The sequence below is a fragment of the Poeciliopsis prolifica genome, unplaced genomic scaffold, assembly GCF_027474105.1.
Source record: "Poeciliopsis prolifica strain line A6 unplaced genomic scaffold, Auburn_PproV2 SCAFFOLD025, whole genome shotgun sequence".
NCBI classification, from domain to species: Eukaryota; Metazoa; Chordata; class Actinopteri; order Cyprinodontiformes; family Poeciliidae; genus Poeciliopsis; species Poeciliopsis prolifica.
In genome coordinates, this window is record NW_026562400.1 from 142,941 (window position 1) to 168,756 (window position 25,816).

General features: G+C 42.4%; 2 protein-coding genes across 2 annotated transcripts in view; both read right to left on the bottom strand.

Annotated features, from left to right (window-relative positions):
* Positions 1–1,141, bottom strand: part of sv2a (synaptic vesicle glycoprotein 2A) — a 29,396-nt gene extending 28,255 nt beyond the window's left edge. Inside the window, exon 1 of the mRNA XM_055047200.1 lies at positions 768–1,141. The gene's annotated coding sequence lies outside the window, so the exon portion shown is untranslated. The remainder of the gene's footprint in view (positions 1–767) is intronic.
* Positions 1,142–6,036: 4,895 nt separating this feature from the next.
* mtmr11 (myotubularin related protein 11) overlaps positions 6,037–25,816 on the bottom strand; it is a 30,814-nt gene continuing 11,034 nt past the window's right edge. The window contains exons 3-17 of the mRNA XM_055047041.1: positions 22,529–22,665; positions 21,653–21,722; positions 21,330–21,469; positions 20,646–20,730; positions 17,469–17,616; positions 17,240–17,327; positions 16,953–17,041; positions 15,727–15,854; positions 14,331–14,409; positions 13,386–13,456; positions 11,899–12,071; positions 11,405–11,575; positions 11,107–11,325; positions 9,337–9,654; positions 6,037–7,797 (exon numbers count right to left, since the gene is read on the bottom strand). Of these exons, the coding sequence (XP_054903016.1) occupies positions 7,330–7,797; positions 9,337–9,654; positions 11,107–11,325; positions 11,405–11,575; positions 11,899–12,071; positions 13,386–13,456; positions 14,331–14,409; positions 15,727–15,854; positions 16,953–17,041; positions 17,240–17,327; positions 17,469–17,616; positions 20,646–20,730; positions 21,330–21,469; positions 21,653–21,722; positions 22,529–22,665 (2,384 nt within the window). The 3' untranslated portion in view covers positions 6,037–7,329. The remainder of the gene's footprint in view (positions 7,798–9,336; positions 9,655–11,106; positions 11,326–11,404; positions 11,576–11,898; positions 12,072–13,385; positions 13,457–14,330; positions 14,410–15,726; positions 15,855–16,952; positions 17,042–17,239; positions 17,328–17,468; positions 17,617–20,645; positions 20,731–21,329; positions 21,470–21,652; positions 21,723–22,528; positions 22,666–25,816) is intronic.

The window sequence follows — 25,816 nt, forward strand, 5'->3', positions numbered from 1 at the left end:
GGCTGCCACACAGGGAGGACAACACATCACACATGCAAAGTTGTAAAATGCGTCTCATGCTGACGGTAGCATGAATTAATCAGCCAGCAGCTCTGAGGACGCACTCTGCCTCACATCAACAACAAACCAGAGCAAGGTCCAAGTGCAGCGCAGGAACCGAGCAGAGCGAACAGAAAGACCCGAAAAAAAGAAAAACTGCTCATCACTGGTTCTCCATCTTTTCCTCCCCGCTGGGTTTCCACAAGGTCATTTTTGCGCACGACGCAGGACACCTCCAAGGATGCACATTTACAACCTCCTTCACGATTCACAGCAGATAAAACGACAGATAACCAGGGAGGCTGCGGGGATTTCATCTGAGAGGAAGAGACACTGAGGCGGGATCTGGAAACCAGGCAAGGGCACTGGAGCCCAACCAGCGCTGATTAGCAGACATGGCTTAGAAATCCGGAGCTGCGGGTTAGCGCTGCTTAAAACCGCTAAACAGAACACAATGTGATCTCTGAGAAGGATGGAAGATGTTTGTTCTCTGCAGGAACCAGAGCAGAGCGCAGCGGGCAGCAAAATGGCCCCAGAAACACATTTCAAACCGATTTCTATCTTCATTGATCAATTATGATCATTTAGGGGCTTTAAGGTCATCGAAGAACCATTTCATCAGGAGGCTGTCAGGAATCCTGGCTGTGAAATGATCACAGAACCGAATCTGATCTGATCCGGAGCGAGAGGGGGAGAGGAGGTGGTGATGTTGGATTCAATAATCTTACCTTTGGGATGAGCAGGTCAGCGCATTTTAGGGCGACTGGGATGATATCGGCGCAGGGAGTCACCTGGATCCTTCAGCAGAAAGTGGCTTCTGCGCTGCCGTGATGCTCCTGACGCAGAGACTCACTCCTCCCCCTCCCGCCCGCTTCCTTTCTACTACACAGCATCCTGCATGGACACACACACACACACACACACACACACACACACACACACACACACACACACACTCCTCTCCTCCTGCTCGCTCCCGTCCTGGTCTCAGCTCCAAACCAGAACCAAGCAGAGGCCCGGATGCGTGAAGATGCTTCTTTTCTTTTCCAGCCAGTAAAGATTCCTGCAGCTCTCTTCTTATTCAGACAAATGGAGAAGTCTCCAGGCTTCCGCTGCAAATGTTTGGTGATGCAATCTAAGCGAGGCTCCCCTGGCACGTGTCTGGGCTCGTGCCTGTAATTGTGAGAGATCAAAGAGACCCTGATGGGAACCAGAAAAGCTGCTCATGTTATGATGAGGTGATGAAGAAGAGCCAGATGTCTTCCTCCCGACCCCCCACTGATGGCTCAGCATCAATAACCTGCAGCAAAATCACAATATATTTCATTCATAGGTTTTTGTGACACAAACACAAACAATAATATCTAATTTGTTTATTTATTTACATTCGGAATATGAATAAAATGATTACAAATATCCCAGAAATATTAATTTATTTATTTGCTTGTTTGTTTATTTATTTATTGGTTTGTTTTTTTTATTACGTTCTTAATATAAATTTTAAAAAATCTGTATATTTAAATTTTTAAAAAATGTTGAAAATATTGAAAATATTGAAAATTTACATCTCATTTTGGAAAATCTGGGGCATGGAGGTAAACAGTAATTTTATTTTTTATTTATTTATTTATTTTTTTGCCTTTGTCAATCAAAGAAAAGAAACTCTACAAAAAATATGTTGACAGAAAAATACATACAGAACATGTACAAAACAGCTTTTTGGTTTTCTAGCTGCTCCAGCCTGAAGTCAATGAACCATAATGAGAAAAGAAACTATTATAATATTGCAAACAACACAAGCTGATGCAGTAAATGTCACCTAAAGCCTCTGTCGTCAGTTCCACACCAGGTGGTTCTGGTTCCGGTTCTGCTGCTCATAACAGTCGGTTAAATCAGCAACAATCAATGGAGCTGATCCAGAGAAGAACCGCTGAAAGCTCCGTCTGATTGGGTCGGATCTGACTGGACTGCTGCTGGTGATCGGATTCATAATTCATAAAGGAACAACAGCACCTGCACTTCTCGTCTGTTCTCTGCTTCATGCTGAATTCTAAGAGCATGTTTGTGATTTTCAGTCGGCTTTTTATTCTGAACAAACTTCATTCGTTCACAGTTTATTTCATAAGTAATTTATGAAGCATATATGGAGAATTTAAAAATGACTTTGGTAAATATTTATTCAGGTTTTATTCCATTGGTTTTAGATGCAGCTGGGAGGATTTTTGTTCTCACTGTTTTACTTTCAGACTGTGATGCATAACCATGGCAACAAGGCCACAAGTTTTGGGTTTCTAGATTTTGCTTGGGTTTGAGTTTTGTTGCTGTTTTCAGTCAGCAGTTATTTTGTCTTTCTTTCCTCTTGTTAAGAAGAAAAAGAAGAAAAAGAAGAAGAAGAAAAAGAAGAAGACGACGCTCGTCGGTTTGAGACTTGCTTTAAATTTACTTTCAGTTTGTCCTTTGTCTCCATCTAGTGGTCAGACTAGAGAAAGCGCTGATAACTGGCTGATTCTGATTGGATCAGATTTCATCAATCACTCTTCTGATCCCCATTTAATTCACATTTTTTCCGTCTCTTTATTTATGTTCTGAATATTAATAACCATCGTTAAAAATGTTACGTTAGCACACATTTGTCTTTCCCCTTAAATAATTCGATAATTTAGCAAAACTAAATAAACGGAAGCTTTAATTTTTTAAATAAATAGTTCTTCAATTACATTGTAATTACTTTAAAGGGTCAGTGTAAATTTTAACCAAAAAAGTTCAAATGAAAATAGTTTTTTAAGGTCTAAATCCTTTTTTTTTTGTTTTTTTGTGTGAGAATGGTCGGTTCACTCAGACTGTTTGTCTGTTCATCCCAATAAGCTGCTTCTTTTCCTTTCTTTTCTTTTCTGTTCTTCTTTTTTTGGATTCAATTTCAGTGTAATATATTACACAATATCCGGGATCAGTTTTAGTTGAAAAATGAGACTAAAATATCTTCCTTAAGCAAAAAGAGAGCGAAAAGGCAGATGAGGGTCTTTGTGTATTTTGTGCTTCCTGCTCTCTGAGCTCATTGGTAAAAGAGACGTGATGCAACTGAAGCGCCTCAGTTTCTCCTCCCCCTGCTGTTGCTGAGGAAGAGGAGGAGCAGGAGGAAGAGGAGGAGGAGGAAGAGGAAGACGCCAGAAGAAAGTGTTGAGAGGCGCCAGAGAGGTCGACAAAGAAAGCGGCGCTTTGTCTTCCTCTGCTGAAACACCAGCATGATGATGAAGATGAGCGCACATCCTCTTCATCCCTGTCAGTGGGAACGTTAGGAGAGGGGGGGGGGGGGGGGGGCAGCGGAGGGGCGGATCGGGGTCGTTTCCCTCCTCAGGAAGGTGGGGGCGCCGCGGTGCGTCCTCATTTAAAGAGCCTCGATCGGCGCTGTTCCGGTCCAACATGACGCTCGACGGAAAGCAGCTCGCTGGATCCTGGACGTGAACATGAGAGCAACAGGCATGGATCTGCTGTGGAGGATCCTCACTGCGCTCAGCTTCGACTGCTTCAAAGACTCATCTTCATCACGGTGAGCCCCTACCCACCACCATCATCATCATCAGCGATCCACCTGATTGCTCCTTTGGATTCAGGCTGAAATGGCCGAATCAATCCAGATGCAGCTGGTGGGCGTTTACAGAAAAAAGACACAAAAAAAAAAATCAGTTTCTGGTGGCTTCCAACGAGCTCGCTCATATTTTTAGTCCCATATATAGATATTCAGCCACTTGTCGGTTTTCTAAAGATAATCTCTTATTGCGTAACTCTTTCACCCTCAGGCAAGAAGCTTTAAATTCTGATATTTCGCTGCTTAAAAAATAACAACTGAATTATTTAAATGTCAGTACGGGACGTGGAAAATGATTCTTCAACACTAAGAGAAACTAGCCCCCCTCACACACACACACACGCACGCACCCACCCACCCACACACACACACACACTTCTCAGCTGCAGTGACAACAGGTTTCCTCAGTCATGCATGCTCTCATTTTCTCCAGCTCTGCATCAAGGAGCCACTTTCTGTCCCTGAATCGAGTGAAATCATAAGTTACGGCCTGCATCCTGCAGAAATCCATTTAACTTTAATCCTGCACAGCAAAAATGAGCCAGAATGTTCAGATGTTGTTTCTAACAGGTTGCTGCTGCAACAACCTTTCATTGAAGAAACATCCAGTCCCACAACTAAACACAGAACTGTAAACGGTCCGTTTACTGTTGTGCAATCTGCCTTTAACTCCACCCAGACTGGGATCGTTTCTGGTCTGACCAGTTAGCTTTTCACCTCTGGAGCAAATCTGTTCACACCAAATCAGTCTGTAGACAAACATGATGGGTCGCATTCAGCGCTGGAGAAAAGTCACCATCACCTGCAGGTTGATTCTGATTATCAGGTCCATTCAGCTGCTGATTATTGATCAAATCTGCAACACATCTCATCGTCCAGATGGACCTCCTCTGTTTTAAAGCAGAGATTCAGTTCTGCTCCTCAGACCTTTATTTTAAATAACTAAATTTTTATCTGAATGCGATTATTGTAAACATTACAATCAGTCATTAAAATAAACTTAATCCTTCATCAAGATGGCAAAACAAATGTGGTTGCATGTTAAGATTGGGAGATGAGAGGAGACTATTCAAGATGATAAATTTGATGTTAACAATTGATGTTAAGAGCTCTGATTGGCTGCGGGATCAGAGTTTCTTCTTGATGTTGAATAATAGAGATCCGATAACAGAGCCAGAGGAACCCCACATAACCCAGAATGAGCAGGAATCCTTCATGATGAGGGAAGACTTTATCTCACTCAAAGCTACATGAATTCCAGGCACGCATCACTTTTCCTGATCTGTTAATCAAAGAAAACATTTAATGAACCAGTTCTGAAAGCGTCACATATTCGTTCATCAAATTTAAGTACAAGGATGAATGTGACACATTTTCAGGTTAAGTCATAACTGGATATTCAGACCTAAAACCTCACAACTTTAAAACAAATATTTTAAATGATTCAAAACAGCTGATTCTTATGTTCTGAGAAAACTATTGAATTAAACTTTAACTGTTGATCATTCATATCAGCATGAAGCAAGAACATTATGGGAGTAAAATTAATGGTAACATCCCTGAGGGACTCCATGTGCACATGAATGAGTGTTGTTCCCGTCTTTCCCCAGGTCTCCCGCTAAGCTCAGCTCCAGCCAGGCTGGCAGCTTGGAGAGCAGCTCCCTGACGGGCTCCCTGTCGCTGGGGCCCGACCTGCCACACTGTCAGTGCTGCATCACCAACGAGGTGCGGCTCAAGCGCCTCTCGTGCGGACACCTCTACTGCAGCCCCTGCTGCGACCAGATCGTCAACATGGCCTTTGAGGACATCGAGGGTTTGTCCGAGTTCCCCTGCCCGATGTGCAAGTCCATCCGGCAGCTGGGAGGCCTGGCCCCGTCCTCCTCTGGGTACTTCTACGGGCCCTGCGGGATCCTGCAGGAGCCGGGCACCGGGAGTCGGTGGGGGTGAACGTCTTTCCTCACATGTTGGACTTCAGATTTCCTCAGCTCTGAATGCACTGCCTCTGCCATTAAGCTCACTTTGGACTAAAGTCAGTCATTCCACATTATTTTGTCTCTTGCTTTGTTTTTTAATGGCAACCTGCTGAAACGAAGGAGAATGCTCAGTAAGAACCAGGATGCATTTCCAGAGACGGGTGGACAGTTCAGCACAATAAATGTGAAAGAACATTTCATCCCAAAGTGTCAACAAAACGCCTGGTGAGTCTTTCCTGAACTGGAGACGTCACATGAGCTGAAGTGGATGTTCACCGTCAGTATTCACCGTTTTTATTTGCACATGAACTCTTCACACGGTTTTATCCTGCGTGTCAGTTTTTAGTCCTGATTTTACTGTAAAGGCGCCATGCTACTCTAAAGTGTTGCAGATCATTTTGTACGTATTTATTTTGTTAAAAAATAAAGTTTGTGAGCCTGTGTACGACAACGTGTTTATTCGGGGAAATTCATGTTTTCATGAGCAGAAATGAGAAACACTTTGTTCATCACAAGCAAAACATGCTGGTACAAAAAAAATATATTTACATCTGGCAAACTTTTAATTTTAAACAACATCCGTACCAAAAACTTTAAATAAGAGATGAAACCAGAGCAGCAGAGGTGAAATTTTCCATGAGAAGAGTGACGAGTTCATGGGGAAGAGGAACAGGTTGGCAAGCTGAGTGTTTTGATGTTGATGAATATTTACAATAATCGACTGAGGTATTGTCCGGCAGGACATCAGGACTGATGGCTGTTATCCCGCTTTCAAATGAAGGAAGCAGAAAAACTAAACTAAGCAAAGCTTCCCTTTGCTGCCGATACTGGTGTCCTCTTAAAAAACACTAACCTGATCAGAAATGACTCCAAACATCGAGAATTGCTAAATAACACTCAGAACTACGTCACTGACATCTTTCAGTTTCAGAATTTAATACTTGAGCAATCCTCTGGTTTCATCTGGATGAGCCAGGCTGCTGATTCAGATGTCTTAAAGGGACATTTCACTGCTTTTTTTAGCTGTATGATGTAATGTAGATGTATGAAACTTAGACTGGATCAGGCTGGAACTCAAAACCAGAAAATACTTACAAAAATAGCAGTAAAGTGGTCAAGATGAATTGTGGCAAATGAAAGATAAAGGATGCAATTTAAATATAAAAATTCAGACTTATGTTTTAGAAAAACGAAAAAGTTCTGGAGGCAGATTTCTACAACAATGTGACAAAATCTGACTCTCCTGCCTGCGAGACGATCTGAGCTGTGCCTGCAGACACATTTAATACTGGGGAGTGAAAGTAGGCCCTCTCGCTGCTCTGGAGATGCAGCGGCGGAGGGATACAAGACCAAAAATAGATCTCATGTCCTAAATTCCTCATTGAAGCCGGAGGTTGAAGCACCGGCAGCTTTCAGAAACCGTCGACAAGAACAAATCTGTTTGCATATTGAGTAATCACACAGCGTAGAGGTGGACAGCACTGAACAGGTCCGGTCCGGTCCAGTCCAGCAACCTCCCAGTTCATCTGAGCAGTGTGGAAACAGAACCGAGTCTCTGTGAAGTTCAACGGCTTCAATTTTTGCATTTCTGTTGAGTCTGATTTCATTTGAAAGAAAAAGTAGAAATGGTTGTTTGTCTGTCCAGCACAGAGCAGAGTTCTTCTTCCAGGCCCGTTGTCACACATGACGGGACCAACAGGGTCTCATACTGGTTTCACAGGCTCCTGGATCTCAGGAAGTGAGCGACGAGCCGTTGCTTTTAGGCAGCTTGGCGGCGCCGGGCGGCGGATGGTAGCGAGGGTTTGACCGTGTTTCTGCTACCGCCGAGTGTCCGAACAGGAAGGAGTGTTTAGGGCCGTCCCTGGTGGGCCTGGGAGGCGGCGCCGAGGCGGAGGTGGGGGCCCTGCAGGTGGGGCCCCTGGAGGTGGGGCCCCTGCAGGTGGGGCCCCTGGAGGTGTGCTGGTTGGTGGAGGTAGACGGGGGGGTGGTTTTGGGCCGGAGCGGCGAGTAAAGGAAGGTGCTGTTGTTGGTGCTCTGGTTCATATTGGTGTCGGGTCGCCGGGGGTCAGAGGTCACGGTGAGCGAGTCAGGAGCAGCGCAGGGGGAGAGCTGGGCCAGCTGGTCCCGGAGCTGCTGCACCTCCTGGGCCAGACGGTCCACTGGGTGGGGCCGGTTGGCCGACACCGGGTGGGAGAAGGCCTGAGAACAGAGAGAGGGTCAGGCCGTCCCGATACCCCGAAATAAAACCAGCTGTTAATCCAACAGATTACAGGATCTGTAATAAACTAATAGCATTTTAATCATATATTTACAACATTTTCAATTCAAAACGCATTTTGCAGCTAAATCTTTGGATAAACAGATATTTAAGCTCAACAGATATTTACTCTTTTTAATCTGTTATTTAAATTATTCAACCATCAGGTTGGTTGAATAAGTTCAGCGTTCTCTTGTTACAGGAACCGCTGATCTTTTTTTTTCAATCCAGGGTGAAAAAACTGAACTATTTGTTTAGATTAAGCTCACTGAGGAGCTCTGAATGGTCGATTCACTGCAGGTTTCTACAGATAGCAGAGATCAGATCATTTTATCTCAGGCCAGAAACGGCTTTAAACAGCAGCTGCTTTCAATTCTTCACCCTTACAGGCCATATTAATTACCACAGCGCTCAGATTTATGTATAGAAATGCTGCATGCATCAGTGCAGCTGGATAAAAATATCAGCATGTAGCACCAGCAGACAGTCAGAGCAGCTTTTCACACCCAGCAGGCTTTTTTCATTTCCAACCTAATAAAGACGATGACTGATTTCACCCGGATAAAGGAAACAGTCAGACACCTGCAGCATCAGCAGATCGTGTTATTAGCTTCTGTTGCTAGTTATTAGTGAGCACCTCCGGAGCATCATGGTTCGGTTTGCTCCAATCAAGACCAATAAAAACTTCTTTTAAATTTGGTTGGCAGTAAATAAAGAACCTTTGAAAATGTATGAATTTTTTTATCTTATAGAGTTCAACCACTAAAAATAGCTAAAAGTTTCTTTTCTTTTTTATCTCTGAGATTTAAACATAAAAATGTTTTTACTCAAACCGACCGAAAACAGAACTTAACAGGTTTTAGGACAAGAAAAACAAAAAGCAAGTCATGTATTTTATGGCTTTTAATGGATAAATGAGAGTGATTTTCAAATCTCTTCATTTTCAAAGTTATTTCCTTTATCAAAGATCCTGTTGCATATTTTAGTGTTTGGAAGGAGAATCAAAACTAAAAGCACTAGGCCCTGAGTTTAGATGTTTCCAGGCTCTGCGAGTTTTCAGAGTGACATTATTAAGTCACTTCATCTGGTGAATCATCCAGACATTTATAGGAACCGAAACTCAACAGACCATTCAGCCCATTTGTTGTCACTGATGATTTGTGTTTCTCTCATATCTTCAGGAAAATCTATAAAAAGCTCCAAAACGTTTCATAATCACTTCCTGTAACATGAGGTGGAGTTTAATAGCTTCCCTCTGCAGCGTGTGTGCAAGGGATGACGGCATCCGCCCACACGGGCCTGGACTATTCTTATCATGGCCATGGTAACGGCATTAAGACGCACCACGAAGCCGCCGCCGCTCTGCTCTGGGAGGAACTGACCGGCAGGTCCGACTGACCGGCAGGTCCGACTGACCGGCAGGTCCGACTGACCGGCATTTCTAAGAGTCATCCGCTGGATTCCTCAGTCCTGCCACGTACCTGAGCGTGCAGCGCCCCCCGCAGGTAGCACTCCCTCCACAGGCTCATGCAGGGACCCATCAGGAGGGGCAGCAGCGGCTCGTACGGATCCAGGGGCCCCCTGGGGCCGGAGGCGGCGGCCGTGTTCTGGGGCAGCTCAGTCAGGGCCCACGCCTTCAGCAGCCGCTCCAGGCCGGGTACGTTCTCGCAGGACGGCGCCCTCCGGTGGCTCTTTCTGTACGCGCCCGAGCCGCCGCTGCGCCAGGGCGGCAGGTTGGCGGGGCAGGTGAAGGCGCCGCGGGAGAGCAGGAACACGGAGCCGGGGCCGGCGTCGGGCAGCTGGAGGGCCGCCACACAAACACACAGGAAAATAAAAGATTTGACTGATTGAAGAGCAACAACATGAAAACTTCACATTTTCAACAAGTTTATTGTTGAAAGCAAATAAATACATATTTATAAAAATATGTATTGATTTATAAATCAACCTGCCGTCTCCAGTCCAATTGGCAGGTTGATGTTTAAGCACAATAATAAACACATCATAAAAAGCATATGTGATAATACATAAAGCATTCACATCTTTGCAGATACTACCCATGATGCATTCTGCTTCATTCTTTTTTTTCTGGTGATATTTAATATTTTCATAATCAAAAATTACATTAATTTGATCAAATCAAAACAATATTTTATTTCATCCATTCAAATTATTCTTCTTCCATCAACAACATATTACACATAAAAAGTTAATATTTTTTCTCCATTCTGCTCCTCAGAATCAGATCTTTATTCGTGTCCAAACGGGCGCATCATTTTAAGCACAATAAAAAAACAACAAAATAACAGTAATTAATAATTAATTAAAGGTCCTGGCACTAAATTCTCCCGCTTCAACCAGTGGAGGTTAAAACACAAAACATACATGTGAACAATAAATAAACCAATAAATACATTCAGTTTAGAAACTATACTGTTGTTGAAAGTGTATCTAACTACTTCTAATTATGCTGCTCCCACTTGCCAGCAGCAAGAAACAGAGATTTTGTAACTTAAAGGAGTTTTGATACTGGTTGAATAAATAAAGGTTGATAAAAATCCAAGGTCCATTTTGTAAACAGTTAATGTGAAAACTGATGCATCTCGGTGAAGGAGCAGCAGCTTGTTTTAGGTCCACCACTAGAGGGAGCTGTGGTTTCTCTCCAGAACAGGATGTGATTTCCTGCTGCTAACAGCTGGGGCTGGAAATTTATCACATCATTCATTTATCACTGAGGATAATTTTGATCTTTATAAAAAACATTGTCTGTATTGTTGCTTTTACTATTTTCTCAAACATTTTTTCATCAATAGAATAAAAAAACATGAATCATTTGAAAATATGATTAAATGCAGTTACTGTGTACAGTACAGGGGTGTAAAAGTTTTGGGATTTTTATGATTTTTATTTCATTGTCACTTTTTGTTTGTCACCTTCAGTTAGCTTTAATCAGTTTTTGTGTGTTTGCTAGTTTTTATTAGTTCATTATTGTTTAGTTTTCATTAGATATTGTAGATTTTGTTTAGTTCAAAAGGCTATACTATACTAACCTTGATGCATGCAGTGATACAAATCGCATTTCTTTTTGTGCCTCGTGTCCTAAAGAAGAGTTTGCTGTTTCATGTATTCATAGTTATAAAGTTATCTAAAAAAACTAGTTTAGCCATTTTTATCACAATAGTACCACAAAATATTGTGATAAAGCAAAGTGTTAGCTTTAAGTGTTAGCATCTCTGGCTCAGACCATTTACCCTGTGTGTGTCCAGGTTGGTGTTGAGGTTTCCGTTCAGCAGCGGCTGGAGCGGCGGCGTCGGGGTGACGGGTTGGGCAAAGCCGTCCCGCCTCTCCCGACTGTACTGCAGGGCCCAGTCCCAAACCGGAGGCAGCGGAGGGTCCGACGTGTCAGAGGAAGAGTCCGGACCCAGCATGTCCCTCCAGCCGTTAATAGGCGTGTACAACTGGCCCACGTTCTGCCAAGAGTCAAAAACAAAATGAGTCAGAAACGTAGTTCTGGGCAGGATGCAGGAGTTTGTCCCAGGTGTTTAGTACCTGGGAGCGTTTGCATCTCTCCCGCTGGCAGTTTGACAGGAAGGTGGAGAAGAGCGGCAGGTGGACGCTGTCGTGCAGGGCCAACAGGAAGTCGTCTGTCAGCTGGAAACGGGACGGGAACTGGAACCACAAGTGCCAGACGCAGTCCAGAAAGAGCAGGAAGACCGGAGACTGCAGGAACAGGGAAAGATCAGGGTGCGTTCACACCATCAGTCCGCTTTAACCCAACTCTAGTTCGGTTCGTTTTCTGAGAATCAAACTCTGAAGTGGACCAAAAATGTGTCTTCTTCAGAGGTTTTTCTTGTCATTTCCTTCAGTAGTTCTTGGAGCAGTGTTGTGTGAACAAGAACAGCAGGAGCTGAAAATCTTAATAAATATTTGGTTCCCAAATAAACCGAGTGGAGCGGACTAAAACGCCACAAGAGTAGAGGGAATATGGAGAGTTGATGTTGGACATTTTGATCGCTAACTTGCTTGCAGTTTTGGAGCCTCACCTCCTCCTTGTCGCTGTCCCGGTGGTAGTTGATGCGGCTGTAGAAGCGGTGGCCGGCCATCACCCACTCCTTCTGCACCAGGCCCTGGAAGCCGTGCTGGGTCCGATAGTGGGGGTCGCACATCACCTGGACCAGGCTGGACACCAGGCAGCTCATGTCACGGTCCTCTACCTCTGGTTTGAAACACAGGACAGCGAAGAGGTTTAGCTTTACGCCAATTTCTCCAAAAAGCAGCATTAGAGGAACCAGAGGGGGAAAATGGCTGATCACAGGTCTGCAGGATGACAAACTGCCCCTGTTTGACTAATACAGTGTGGCGTCTATGTCACAGTGTTTCTGTTCTCCCACAGCAGATGGTGAGAAATGAGCAAACATGTTTGTCTGACAAGTTTCAACATGATCCAACAGCCCTGATAGCCTCTTTACATCTTCGTTTCCAAAGGCAGTGAAGACAAAACCTCCAGTGATCCAGAAAAATGCTCCAACGACAGATGCATGCTAACTCGGCCATCATGCTAACTCTGATCACTTTGAATGATAATGAAACAAACAAAACCTTCCAACTTTGAAGTGAATGGTTCTGGTTGGTCTCTTGATGCAGATCCAGGTTTTAGGAAATGTTGATTTGAGGCAGTCCTCTTCTTTTATCATTTAATCCATTTTGTGAAATGCATCAGTTCAGTAACACAGCCCCGCATCATGATGTAGCCACCACCATGCTCAACAGTTAACGGTGTTTTCATAGCATTGATCCCTGTAAATGCTCTTCTCTCCATTCTGGCCCAACAGCTCAGTGTTTATGAAGTCTGTGAGATTTTTCCCCAGAAGGAAACTGGCCTCCAGTTTCTGTCCGTTACTGTGACTGCATTTAGTTTTCCTTTGGGATGAATTCAGTATTTCTGATTTGAGTAACTGACTGAAGCCTGAGAAAATTGTGTTGTTACTGAAGGAAAAACAAGAACATATATTCTAAACAAATATCCTTTTAAAATAATAATAAAAAACCTAACATGCAATAACAGCATTTCTTTAGTTAAAGCTGCATCATTTCTAGCAAAGGAAGCATCAGCAGCTAAAACAATAATTCTCACATCAACAGATGAAAAATGGTTTTGATTAACAGCAGAAGGTGGTTAAATAGAAAATTTTCTAACTGAACCAAGAGAAGATGAAATTAAATTAAATCTGACAGGTTTAGAGTCTCCTTCAGAAGCTGAACTAAGTCACATCAAATGATAAAATTTGTGCAGTTAGAGGCAGTGGTGTGGATTTACCTGTCAGGTGAAGCAGCGGTCGCTGCAGGCTCAGAGCGTATCTTTTGTTTGGAGGCCTTTAACTGTGCATGTAGGTCCAGTGGAGTGTGGTTGTTCCTGCTAACGCACTACTTCACTCTGAGCCCTAACGTGGCTTTAATGAGCAGGACTGATGTGAATAATGGATGGATGGACTGAATAATGTGAGCCAGGGTCCGGCATCATGTGACTCACCCTGCAGGGCCACAGTCAGGTGACCGCTGCGCAGCAAACAGGAAACCTCTGACGCTTTCCTCAGACACGACCTGGACACACACACACACACACACACACACACCCACCCACCCACCCACCCACACCCACACCCACACCACACACACACACACACACACACACACACACACGCAGAAAGGTTAAGGAACGACATTCCCCAGAGTGTTGATCTTGGAATAAAAAGGAAATATTTGCAGTTTTGAGTAAAACGATGCTGACTGAGCAGCTACTCTGCAACATTTAGTCCTCTGAGGATCCTGGAGGATTTCTGTCTGGTTCCAGAGCGAGAACCGAACCCCGGAGCCGTTCAGCTGGCAGTCAGGTTCACTCTCTGGTTCTGCTGGTCTGAACATAAACCTTAACAAAAACATCCAAACAGACTAAATCTGTTTTTTATTAATAATAATAATAGAGAGGCTGCCTCATATCTCTCTTTCATATGTTTTTGTTAGTACTTACATATAGTTAAATATTATTTTCCCAAAATGCACTGGCAGGAACAAGATGCAGCAGCAAACTTTAAGGAAGGGAGGAAGGAAGGGAGCAAGCAAAGAAGGAAGGAAGGAACCAAGCAATGGAGAGCTGGAAATAGAAACAACATTTTGATCAATGGAAAGGAGGAACAAAATGGAGAAGGAAGGACAGAGGGAAGACAGGATGGAAGGATAAAAAGAAGGAAGCTTGAAGGCCTGCTAGTGAACCTAAAAGTCTAATTTTCCTTCCAGGAGAAAAATATCTGAATTTCTTCACAGTGTTGCAGACGAGCTGAATGTCTGGAAGATTAACTGCTGTCATGCCGCATGCCTGGTGCATAATGGGAGATGTAGTAGAATACCACGACATCCAAACGAGCATAAAGCGCCTGGAAGCTGCATGTGAGAGAAACTGCAGACTGTGAGGTTTTACCTGATGTAGTCCAGCCAGTGCGTTCCCTCCAGCGTGGATAACCACTTATCATCAGGCACTGACACAGACGAGGAGATATCTAAAACCCAAACATGACCTCAGAAACTACACACACACACATGCGAAAGCATTCAGATCCCACTTCATCAACAGTTGTATGAGGAATAAAACCCACATAACGCTGAGCCAATCACTGAGCATCTAGTTTCATTATGAAGGACTAAATCCTCCTGCTAACCGACTGAATTCATGTGTGGGTGTTTTTGGGTGTTTGTTCACAGCAGAGAGCTCTGCGCTGTGAAACAAGACAAAACGCAGAGCAGATAAATGTGTGAGCTGCGATAAAAGCGACCTTCACACACCGTTTCTGTGAGAGTATGGATGACTTCTGCATGTGAAGCTGAGGTGGAACATGCTGCTAGACTCCTTTGTTTCTCTGGCAACTCTTGAACTCAAATCTCACAGCTGTACAAAGGGCTGCAGGTCTTACAGGCCATTGTGCACTTTTGTTCTTTTTGTACCAGATAAATTCATCTTTCTGCCTTAAATCATTTTGTCCTTTCATACTATTTTTTGGGCTGATTTATACATAATTTAACAACAATTACTTTCTAAAATATGCTCCTAATGTGCTGCAGGAAGATAAGATTACTGTATATGACTCCAATAAATCATATCTACCAAAAAAGGGAAACGTCTATTTGACTTTATTAAACTTTTTAGGAAAAAGTAATTTGCATAACTGGAAATTTGTTTCAGAAATGCAAATTAAAGCGATATTCAAAAGTTTTTTTCTTAACTTAATACAGTTACTTCCAGTAATGTCATTAGCAATGCACCGCTAGCTAAATATCTGCGCTAATCCTAAAGAACAAACTATAGACAGTTTCACTAACACTTAAGCTAATGCTAATGCTAATACAAAACCTTATGTTGTTACTCACCAGGTATGAATATCAACATGTGGTGCAACATAGTATATTATCAACAAGCTACTGACATCCACCTGTTCGGTTTGAATCACATAACTGCACTCAGGTAGTTTGTGTAGAATTTTGTTTTCCTATTTTACATTAAAATAAACAAAAAAACTTAATTTATATTGTAAATATAACTGAGGAAGCTTCCAGTTTTATAGAAATTGTCCTGAAATGTAAAACTTTAGAAAATAGATCAGTTTCCACCACACAGATTTTTGGTAGATATTTTTGGTTTTCTGCGCTGCCTGGTGGTTCAGGCACATTGTGGGGACCAAAGCCTGGTTCCCACAAGGGAAAATGGTGTTTTTGGCTTATGGGTTAGGTTTAGGACTAAGGTGTGAATTGGGTTTTGCTGCTGCAGAAATGAATGGAAGTCAGACAAACGTGTGGATGTGAGCGTGTGTGTCTGAGCCCACCTCCCAGACAAAGGGCCCGCAGGCGGCTGTGAGCCAGCTGGATGTCGGCGGGCGACGGCAGATCATCGCCCAGCTCCACCACCACGCACAGAGACGACTGACAGCCGAACAGAACCATCTCCAGGTTCCTGCAGAGCATCACACGACACTGGGTTACTTTACCACCAGCTCACCTTTGGTGTGTTACAAGAAAAAGAAAGTACAGCCTCTGTAAATTCTAAGATTTTAGACATAATGAACATAAATGTTGAAATTAGTGACAGGACAAAAGAAAAGTATTGAAGGAGAAAACTTCTTTTTATAAAACAAATATGGGGGCACCACTTAAGTTTGCAAACTGAGTTGATCAGAGTTTTCTGGACTCAAATCTGAGGTCAACTGATAACGATACCAAACATGGCAGAAGCCTTGAAGAAAAATAAACAACGACCTAAACTTGACTGAAAAGCTGAACTGAAGCAATGTCAGGTTGGGTCAAAATACCAGCAAAGTTTTTCCTCGCATGGCTGACAAGTAATGATTTTTTAAAATTCTGTACATTTTATTTGTCTGTGGCGACTCCAGTCACAGCAGGAAGCTGTTCATAAATAGGAAAGTAAGAAGAGAGAGTCTAAACTAGGTTCTGCTGTTGTGACTCTAAGCAGCTTTTAATCTGCAGCTTTAATAAGTAGCTTGTGGCTTTCAGCTGTTCCAATGTATTTCCTGTTCAGGGAGCAATAACACTCATCTGAGCTTCTTCTCAACACGCTGACAAAAATAAACTCCAGCTGCAGAGTAAAAACACGACAGTCAGCAGTAAACCTGCACAGCACTACCTTACAGAAAGGAAGATAGAGATCAGCTCAAAGACTTTCAAAAAACTCATTTAAAGAAGCTGTAATCTGTGGTGAGGTGATTTTACATCTCACTCTCATGCTTGTTTCAACTAATTAAACTACGTTTATTAAGTTGTCATGTTAAACAAGCGTAAATAAAGTAAGTTGGACAAACTTAATCCGATTACTTGTAACGAACTGACTCAATATTTTTAACTTGGAGTTCCATTCTCCTTTTTCAGAGTAGATATTTAAAGCACAAACATCCCAAACCAAGACAAGAGACTAACAAGCTGTTTCCATCCAAAACATTTCAGGGTTTAGCAACCTAAATGTCACCCAACCTGCAACCAACCCAGTTCATTGTGATCAAACGGTCCTGATTTAACAGACGCAGCTGCGTTCCCAGACCTGATGTCGTCTTTCTCGTGGTAGATGTTGTTCTGGAAGCTGGACATGCGCAGCAGGTCACTGCCTCTGGGATGCCTCCAGCACCAGCGCTGCGACAAACCAAAACCAGAGCGTCACCCTGCCGCATCACACTTTCCACAAAAACAACTAAATTAAAACTAATTCATCCTGAAAGAATGTTAATGAGAAGCTGAAACATCAGCAAACCACTTCAACAAATCACAAATTTAAAAACACAACATGTTCAGAAGCAGCGATGTGAATCAAAGGGTGTTTGTGAAACCTACAGGTATCCGTCCTTCATTAAAGTGGGCAAAACTCTTCTTCAGCTCCGTGTCCAAAACCTTCTGCGGAACGACGATGAACCTCGACAGGCTGTCAGGAAGCAGAGAGAATGGCTTTGGTTGTTCTTTTCATGTTAAAAACACTCAGAGAACACATCAGCAGAGTCTGTTTCTGCTCCGTCGTTTCTTGTTTTTACTGTTTTCAGCCCGTTTGCACAGCCTGAGGTTTTACCTGTTGGACATTTCGAAGCGGTCGTTGACGGAGCTGACCCTCCAGCTCGTGGCGCCGCAGCGCTCCAGCTCCTGCTCCCAGTCTGAGGCGGATTCAAACCAGTTCATGTGGGAGTCTCGGCGGCGGTTGCTTAGGAACTGCTTCATTTCTGGAGGAGGAAAAGCGATTCAAACACAAGGTTGGAATTTTTTATTCAAATATTATCTGTGACACTTTGAAGAGGAGAGCAGAAATAGTATTTAAATTAGATTACACCCCCATTTGCTGTTTCCCAGTTTCATACATTTATGATAAGAAAGTGCACCACTTATACATACATGTAAAATTTGGCTTATTTCATAGTAAAAAGCGATTTTGGGAGTTTTCTGAGTTTCTAGACACAATAACAGAGTATTGTTATACCCCACACCTGAACACCAGAGTGGGCGGAGCCAAGAAATGCGGAGGGGCGTGGCTAACTGCAGGGATTGTTACTGAACGTTCTGTTCCAGTGCTCAAGAAATACTACTGGATTATTCTTAAAAGTGTAAAATATTTATTTACATTATTTAACATATTACTTGTTTTATGAGGGCCTGTTTTCATAAATAATTCAAAGATCATAATTCAGTGCTAATGCATCAACGATCGCAGTTCCAGCTCCTGACTCACCACGAGGGGGCGTATCTGAGTGAGTTTGTTTTATACCTGATCCAGAGCTATGAAACTCAGACAAGAACCAAGCTGCACCGTTTGTAACCAATAGAAAAATTTAACTGCAGTAGCCACCAATCAACCCAAAGAGGGCAGCACTGAGGCCGTTTCACGTTAAATATGAAGAACTAAACAAATTTACACTGAAATGTCAAAAATTGCCTGCGACAGACTGGCGACCTGTGACCCTGTCTTTCGCCGGGAACGTTAGCAGGAGAGGCACCAGCACCTCCCGACCCCACTGGGGACAAAATGGACGGATGGATGGAAAGAATTACGCAGAAACATAAAAACTGCCCTGAGGTTCAAGGTTCACTCTGGTTCAATTCAGGGTTTAATTCAGATAATTTCTCCAAAGGAAAAAAAGAAAAAACTGATTTGTGGCTTTTGCTTTAAAGAAGGAACTATTTAAAAACTCTCTACTAAGAAAAATTTTCTAAAGATTTTCAATCTTAGAAGAAAACATTCGAACATACAAAGAAAAGAATAACACACACACACACACACACACACACACACACACACATCAAAGCCTCATGGGGATCTAGGATATGTCAACATTAACATCAGTACCCATTAAGTAAATTATTAAAAAACAATATTTAAGTTTGCCGATGATTTAGATTCACAGATCTGCATCTGAATGAACAAGACTTCAGGAAAGACGTCTTTTGGACTGAAGACTGAAGTTTGGCTGTGATGCACGTCACGTCACTTGTGTTGCAGCCAGATGACCTGCACAGTTATTGACAGGGCATCGCCTCCTCTGGATACAGAACTGTTGCAATGAAATGTGCCACAAACTATTTGGATTATCCAGTAAAAGGAGAAAGAAACAAACTGTTAAAATATTACATTCTCAATGTCAGATCACCATTTAATGTTTCTTGAATGTTGTCACAGACTCACAACGGACACACTTGACCCTTTAGGGCAGAGTTGAACTCCAGGTCATCTAACTACTTGCTGCTGAAGGGGGCTTGCATTATTAATCCAGAGCCAGAGCGGCCAGCGTAGCGTAGCTTTAGCATACCCTGACATACAGCACGGAGGGGGTTCACGTTTCCATATGTGGCTACACTCAGCAGCGTGTTTAAAAATGTCTGCAATTGCAGCAAACGTCTGAGGTCTGTTGCTATATTAAAATAACTCCTGCTCTTTGATAGCATGATTATATATTTAGTTACGTTGGTTTAATCTTCAAATCGATGTCAGTTTCAACAGATCTCCTCCATTTGCTTATGGTTTCAAAGCCAACGTTTCATTGTCCCGCCACCCAACAGAACGTTTCCAATATCTGCAACTTGGGAGCTTTGTGTGTTATTATGGTCTGCACAGATTGTGTTTCCAATTTTATATTCTCCACAAGTTGGAGTTGCAGCATCACATTCAGACGGTGCTGCAGATGGTGGGAATGACACGCAGACGGATGACGAACCGCAATCACAGATTTTTGTACATTCTGTCTTTAAACCCAAAGTGAGAAAACTATAAAATGCTTCATGGAGACCGAATGAGACGTTGAAACCGAATGAAAATATGATTATTTAGTTTGTTTACTGAATTTCAATACACATGGTTACAGATTTAATCTTAAATGTGAATGTAAAAGATAAACCATAAAAGATAAAGGAGAAACATGTACTCAAAAATTAGCACCTTTGCACTCAACCAGGAAGTAAAAGTCATCCGTAGTCACATGACAAACATTGAGCTATTTAGACAGCCGTCATTATATGCAGCATAATGACACTGGCAACAAAATATGGCTACATGATATGGATTAAAAATAAAATTTCTGATTTTTTTATACCAAATTTGATTTCAGGTGATTTTTATCCTTCACATTTTGTCCTTAAAAAATTATAATGACTGAAAATATAATTTACAAAAGCTGCATTTTATTTTAATCACGTGTTCTGTGAGTTGATTTGGATTCACAGTCAAACTAAAACGAAGCTGTGAAAAGCAATCACCAAACAAGATGGTAGTTCCTATGGAAACCCAGGGAGTACAATGGTGAAAAGTTAAATCTTCAAAACGACTCCAACCTAAAAATTATTAAACATTAAGGACATCGATGCCATGAAGCCAAATCACTTGTACAATTTCTGCCAAGAAGAATGATCAAATATGCAAACGATTACACCAAAATGGCTGCAAAAAGAAACCAAAACGGATATTTAAGCACATATTATGGGGTGGGAGGCTGCATGAATGTTTTTGGACCTATTGGTATGACTTTAACTGTGTATGGATTAAAGAAAAAAATCAAATTAAAATCCAATTAAATTCCTGCTTGTCGACTCAGATGTTTCTTGTTTTTCTCTGTAGTTGTGCAACCATTTCACCCCAGAAGAATGATGGCTCAATTGAATCATTAAAAAGACCAAAATGAAAATAACATATTCATCCTTGAGCTGTAAATGGACAGGATTGGTTCCAGGAATGACCTGGAGCGGATGCAGACAGTAAACCACTCACCTACACTCCCCAGGGCTCCGTTCTGGAAGGCCAAAACGGAGCCGGGTTTGAGAGGCTGGTAGGTCTTGGCGATGATGTAGGTTATCTGAGGAGGGAAACCACAGAGAGTCCGTCAGGAGGACAAAAGGTCGTCAACTTACAGCAGGGAGACCTGAGGCAAACCAGAGGGGCTATGACACTGATGAGCTGCTTCATGCTGAGGCTCTGACATGACTGATGTACAGGGTGATAAGAAACCTGAGCTTTCGGTCTGGTGCAGACACACGCAGGAAGAGGCCGGGCTATGAAACTGTTCTAGAAAACACCAAAACTATTGATTTATCAGTGCGGAATAGTAAAAAAGGAAAAGATTAGGAATGCATCAATCCACGTTTTACACTTCCAATATGGATATCTGAGGTCTAATAAAAAACAGTGCTGAGTTGACTTTAAATGTTTCACAAATGCAAACGAACTGAATTACAAATGTATTTGATAACGTTGCACCAGGACAGCAATAGTTTCACAAGGACCGATACAGATATTAATCTTGGGTCGGTGCATCTTCATCAAAGATATCATTAAATTTGAGCTGATATAACAATCAAGTCTTTGATTCTGTAGAGAATTTGGACCTGCAGAATGTGTGTCATGTCCCAGTGTGTGTATTACTGCTGTCATAAACCAAATGAGATAAGGACACACCTCTATGACCTGCGCATCGGGGGTCAGACGGTCAAACAGGAAGCACATGACTCTCATGTCCCGACAGTAGAGCACCAGCTCCTCCGGAGTAAACTTCAGGGACGAGTTCGGAGTCACCAGCTTGGTTCTGTTGGGTCCAACTGAAACGCAAAGCAGGACAGCAAAACGGTTAAACATTAAATTAACTAAAGCAGAGACAAGCTACTAGAGCGAATCATCACCATACCTACTATAAAACACAACCAGCGCTGCAGGATGGCAGCAGATGCTAAATGCAGGTGATGTTGAGCGGTACCACAGAGTGGGTTTGAGGTGTTACTCACCAGCCACCACTTTCTCTATAGATGCCAGAGCTATGTCATGATCGCCCAGGAGGATTGGATCCGAGTTGTCCTGCATCAGAAATCACAAGGAAGCCAGATTTAGATGGTTGCTGCGTCCTAACGGGTTGCAGATTTAATATATTTACTCTCAATATGTTGGTTTTCAGATTGTTTTTAAAAAAGGAAAAAGTCAACCATCTTTTAAAAACACCACGATTGGACGACTTAGGCATAATAGTTCATTGTTATAGTGTTATTGATGCAGTGGTGGACTCTCAGAGACACATACAGACAGTTATAAAGTCAGTCTTCTATCACCCGAAGAACATTTCCAGGTGTCTCGGTAAGATCTAGAAAGAAAAAAAAAGCTCATCCATGTGTTTATCTGTAGTTTCATTGATTACTGCAACAGTGTCTTCACAGGTCTGCCTAAAAAACAAACATAAAAAAATCAATCCTCCAGCTATGCTGCTGGCGTTCTCATTAAAACCAGGCAGGTAAAGCACATCACCCAGTTCTAAAGTCCTTACAATGGCTCCCTGGAGCTCAAAGAATAGACTTTAAAATACTTTTGCTAGTTTGTAAGTCACTGTAATACATTAAAAATCATTTCTCAATCTTCTAAACCACACAGTACTGAAGACTTTCTCCTTTGAGACAAATGGCTTTTTATCTTTGACAGATGAAGGAAGGAAGGATTGCTGTCTGACTCTTGGTCGACTTTGATAGAGTATTCCACCATTTATCCAAGAAAAGTCTTCATCATATCAGGGATAATATTTTATCATAACTTCCTGAAGATATCCATATTGAAAACTGGTGGCTCTTCTTTCTTGCCATGACTCCATTTTTAGGGTTCGTTCGGTGAAGACTCACATCAGCTTTGGGACTGTCCTGGGGAACAAACGCCACTCTGAAGTGGGTGCAGAAAAGGGTACCAGAGAGCCATCCTCTGCCCTCCCTGGCCGTCAGCTTCTTCCTCACCATCACCGTCCTCTGGAGGACACATTCACCTGGGAGACACACAGACCGCCTGCTGAAATTCAACAAACTTTTCCAACAACACTTCAGCCTCAGAGAGGAGCAACAACAGAAATTGAAAGGAGTAAGCAGCTGGGAGTGGGTGGAACATCCTCCCATCCAAAGGTATGTCCTCACATTGTTCCAGATTGTCATTCTGATGAGTGGAGCTATCAGCTGTTTTCCACGCATCACACACAATCACTATAGAGAGATCGACAAATGTGAGTCAACAATCTCACTCAGACAGGGAAGTTTTGTAAATCTGAAATTTAAAAGATGAAGGCGGAACTGAAATTCCAGAACTCGAACACAGATGTGCGTAAACATGATCGTAAAAGAGAGAAAAAAGAAAGCAGTGTAGCAAACACACACACACACCCACACACACACACACACACACACACACACACACACACACACACACACACACACACACACACACACACACACACACACACACACACAGTAGTGAGGCAGCAGATTTCCAAGCCTCCCCCAGGAATATTACATCCCTGCCAGGAAGACTCAGATCTTCCATGGCAACAGAGACCAGGACTGGGAGAAAACGCTTCTGTTTCACTCCAAAGATCAGCAGAGGAGAGGCTGCTGTCACAATAAGCCACCTGAGGAGGAACCAAATTCCTTTGGTGGAGATGTGAAAAGGAACTGGGACAGCCTTTCAGTCTCGGGCTCAGCCCAGTCTTTCTTTCAGGAGGAAACCAACACATAAACAGGAAACTGCCGTTTTTACAGACATTACACTTCCTTCTGCTGCTGAAAATCAGTTTTTAGTCTCCATCATTTCTCTGATTGCACAAGAGAAGTTTAAATCTAGCAGCATAAACTGTAATTAAGCTCTAAAACCAGTAGAGATTGCAGCGTTTGAGCGCGGAGGGTTTGCAGTGTGTGGTTCTTTTTAAAGTCTCCTCAGGGAGCGGCGGAGCTGGAAACACTCCTGCAGGCGAGACACTGTAAAGGTGAAGCAAAGACAGGGAACACGGCGTCTCAAGTTAAGATTAGACTACAAACTTTGATTCATTCCAGCGTGACTCAGCAGGAGAGGTGAAGGTGTTTATGTTGCCCTTTAATCCATTAAAGGCTTTTTTATGGCCTTCCTGCAGCGCTCCAATTGCATAACAAGCCCTTGCTGTTCTAACACTGAGCTGTTCCACATTTACGCACCAATTAAAACAACACAATCTCGTAACACACTCTTGTTTTCCATAAATTTATTTTATTATTGGGAAAGTTACTATTAAACTTCTGTTCATAAGCTTCATGGCCAGAATTGATAAAATAGTTTCTAGAATTTTGTGTTGAGGTAATCCATTCTGGTGTCGTCTGGATCTGATCTCTGCTTTTCGCAAATGATGTGGTTCTGTTGGTAATCAATAATAATTGTATTATTGTGACTGCATGATGCTGCAACAATAGTCCCTCAAACCCGTTTGTAATCTTCTTTAGGACATCAGTCACATAATCAGTTAATTTGTATCATTAGGCTGTAAATCGTATCTGCACTTAATCATATTTACAAATTTATTGCCATTTAGTGATGCTTTCACTGAACATATCCATTTCAAATTTATATTTTTACACCTAACTTCTACTTCTTTGCATGTTTCTGGTAGAAACGCCTCCATGCTATAACCCCAATCTTCAGCATCCTCAGAAGAACAGGAGGGTGAATCTGCCAGACGTATGAATAATTTTGGGCTGAACCACTGCATGCCGGTGGGATTTAAAAAGGCATTTTGAACCTAATGACTACTTTAAGAAAATAAATCTGAGTAAAACCAGAACCAAATGCTCAGAAACCACTTCATTTTTTCCCCCGTTTTTAACTTTCTACTGAGGTGCAAGCAGAAAAACAATCAACACGTGGAAATCTCAGTGAGTAAAACAGCCCATGTGCTTCTGTATTTACTTTCTGCTGAACTGTAGTCTAAAATAACCAAAATCAACTGGATTAGATTTTAAATCAAAACATAAAGATATCTTCAGGTTTCTTCAGTTTGAAATCTTTATATCACAAAACAAAGAATTTGTTGCCAAATGAAACCAGAGAATCCAAAGATCATCACTCTGTGACAGCCGACTGACAGCTTTAGAGATGGGCAGTAACTTTAGCCTGAGTGGAGAATGATTGTGGCGGTGCTCTGAAGGGGGTTCGGGCCTCGGCTTTGTGTGCGGATGGACAGTACACCCACTCCTCCTTTACTAGCAGCAATGAAACGGTACACGATCTACGTACGGCTGCTGGAGCTGAGCTGACCCGTCTGACCTCCTGCAGGCCAGCTCCGTTTCCAGGTCCTGTGTCCAGCCGTCACCTGAGAATACCGGTAACTACTGACACAACAGAACAGCTTCTGCAAGCATATTTTAATCTGTGAAGCATTTTTAATTTTAATCACCCTCTGATATGAAAGGAAACGCATTTAGGACACTTTTCAAAATGTTATTGAAGCTCCAGTGACATGTTGCATCATGTTTTAGCTCAAGGAGAGATGGCAAATATTAATTTTGTCCAATGTGTTAGCATGAAGCTGCAGAACAGGCCGACTGGAAGAAAGTAAGAGTCTGCAGGCGCAACATGAGCCCTTTCACTTGGTGCAGTTAAACCGACTCCTGACTCCGCGGCGTCTGAAAGAGAACTTGCTCTTACAAACGACCTCAACACTTAGACAGGAGGGAACGTGCAAGGTAACATTTAAAAGATGGATTCCTCTACCTGAATTAGCAGCATTTACATGCAGCTTTAGTTCTGAGGGGAGTCAAACCAGGTCATGGTCGGGATCAGAAAATAAATCATATGTCATTTATTATCTGTCCTTCTCTTTGAGGACAGCTGTGTTTTGAGGACAGCTGTGTTTTTAATCTTGCTGGAGTGAAGGTGAAGAAGAAATGGAAAAAGACAGAACAGTCAGAGGGTTTTACAGAAGAGGAGAGAGAAAAGTTGATGCCAGGATAGGAAAAATAAGAGGAGGCTAAGAACATCAATATTTAACAGAAAAACATTAAAATCTAACAATAGAATAGGTGCTAATGCAAAATAGTGCTTCTTTTTGTAGACTTTTCTTTTGCTAGGCTTTGATCAATCAAGTAATCAGGTTTGATACAAATATAAAACATGTACAAATG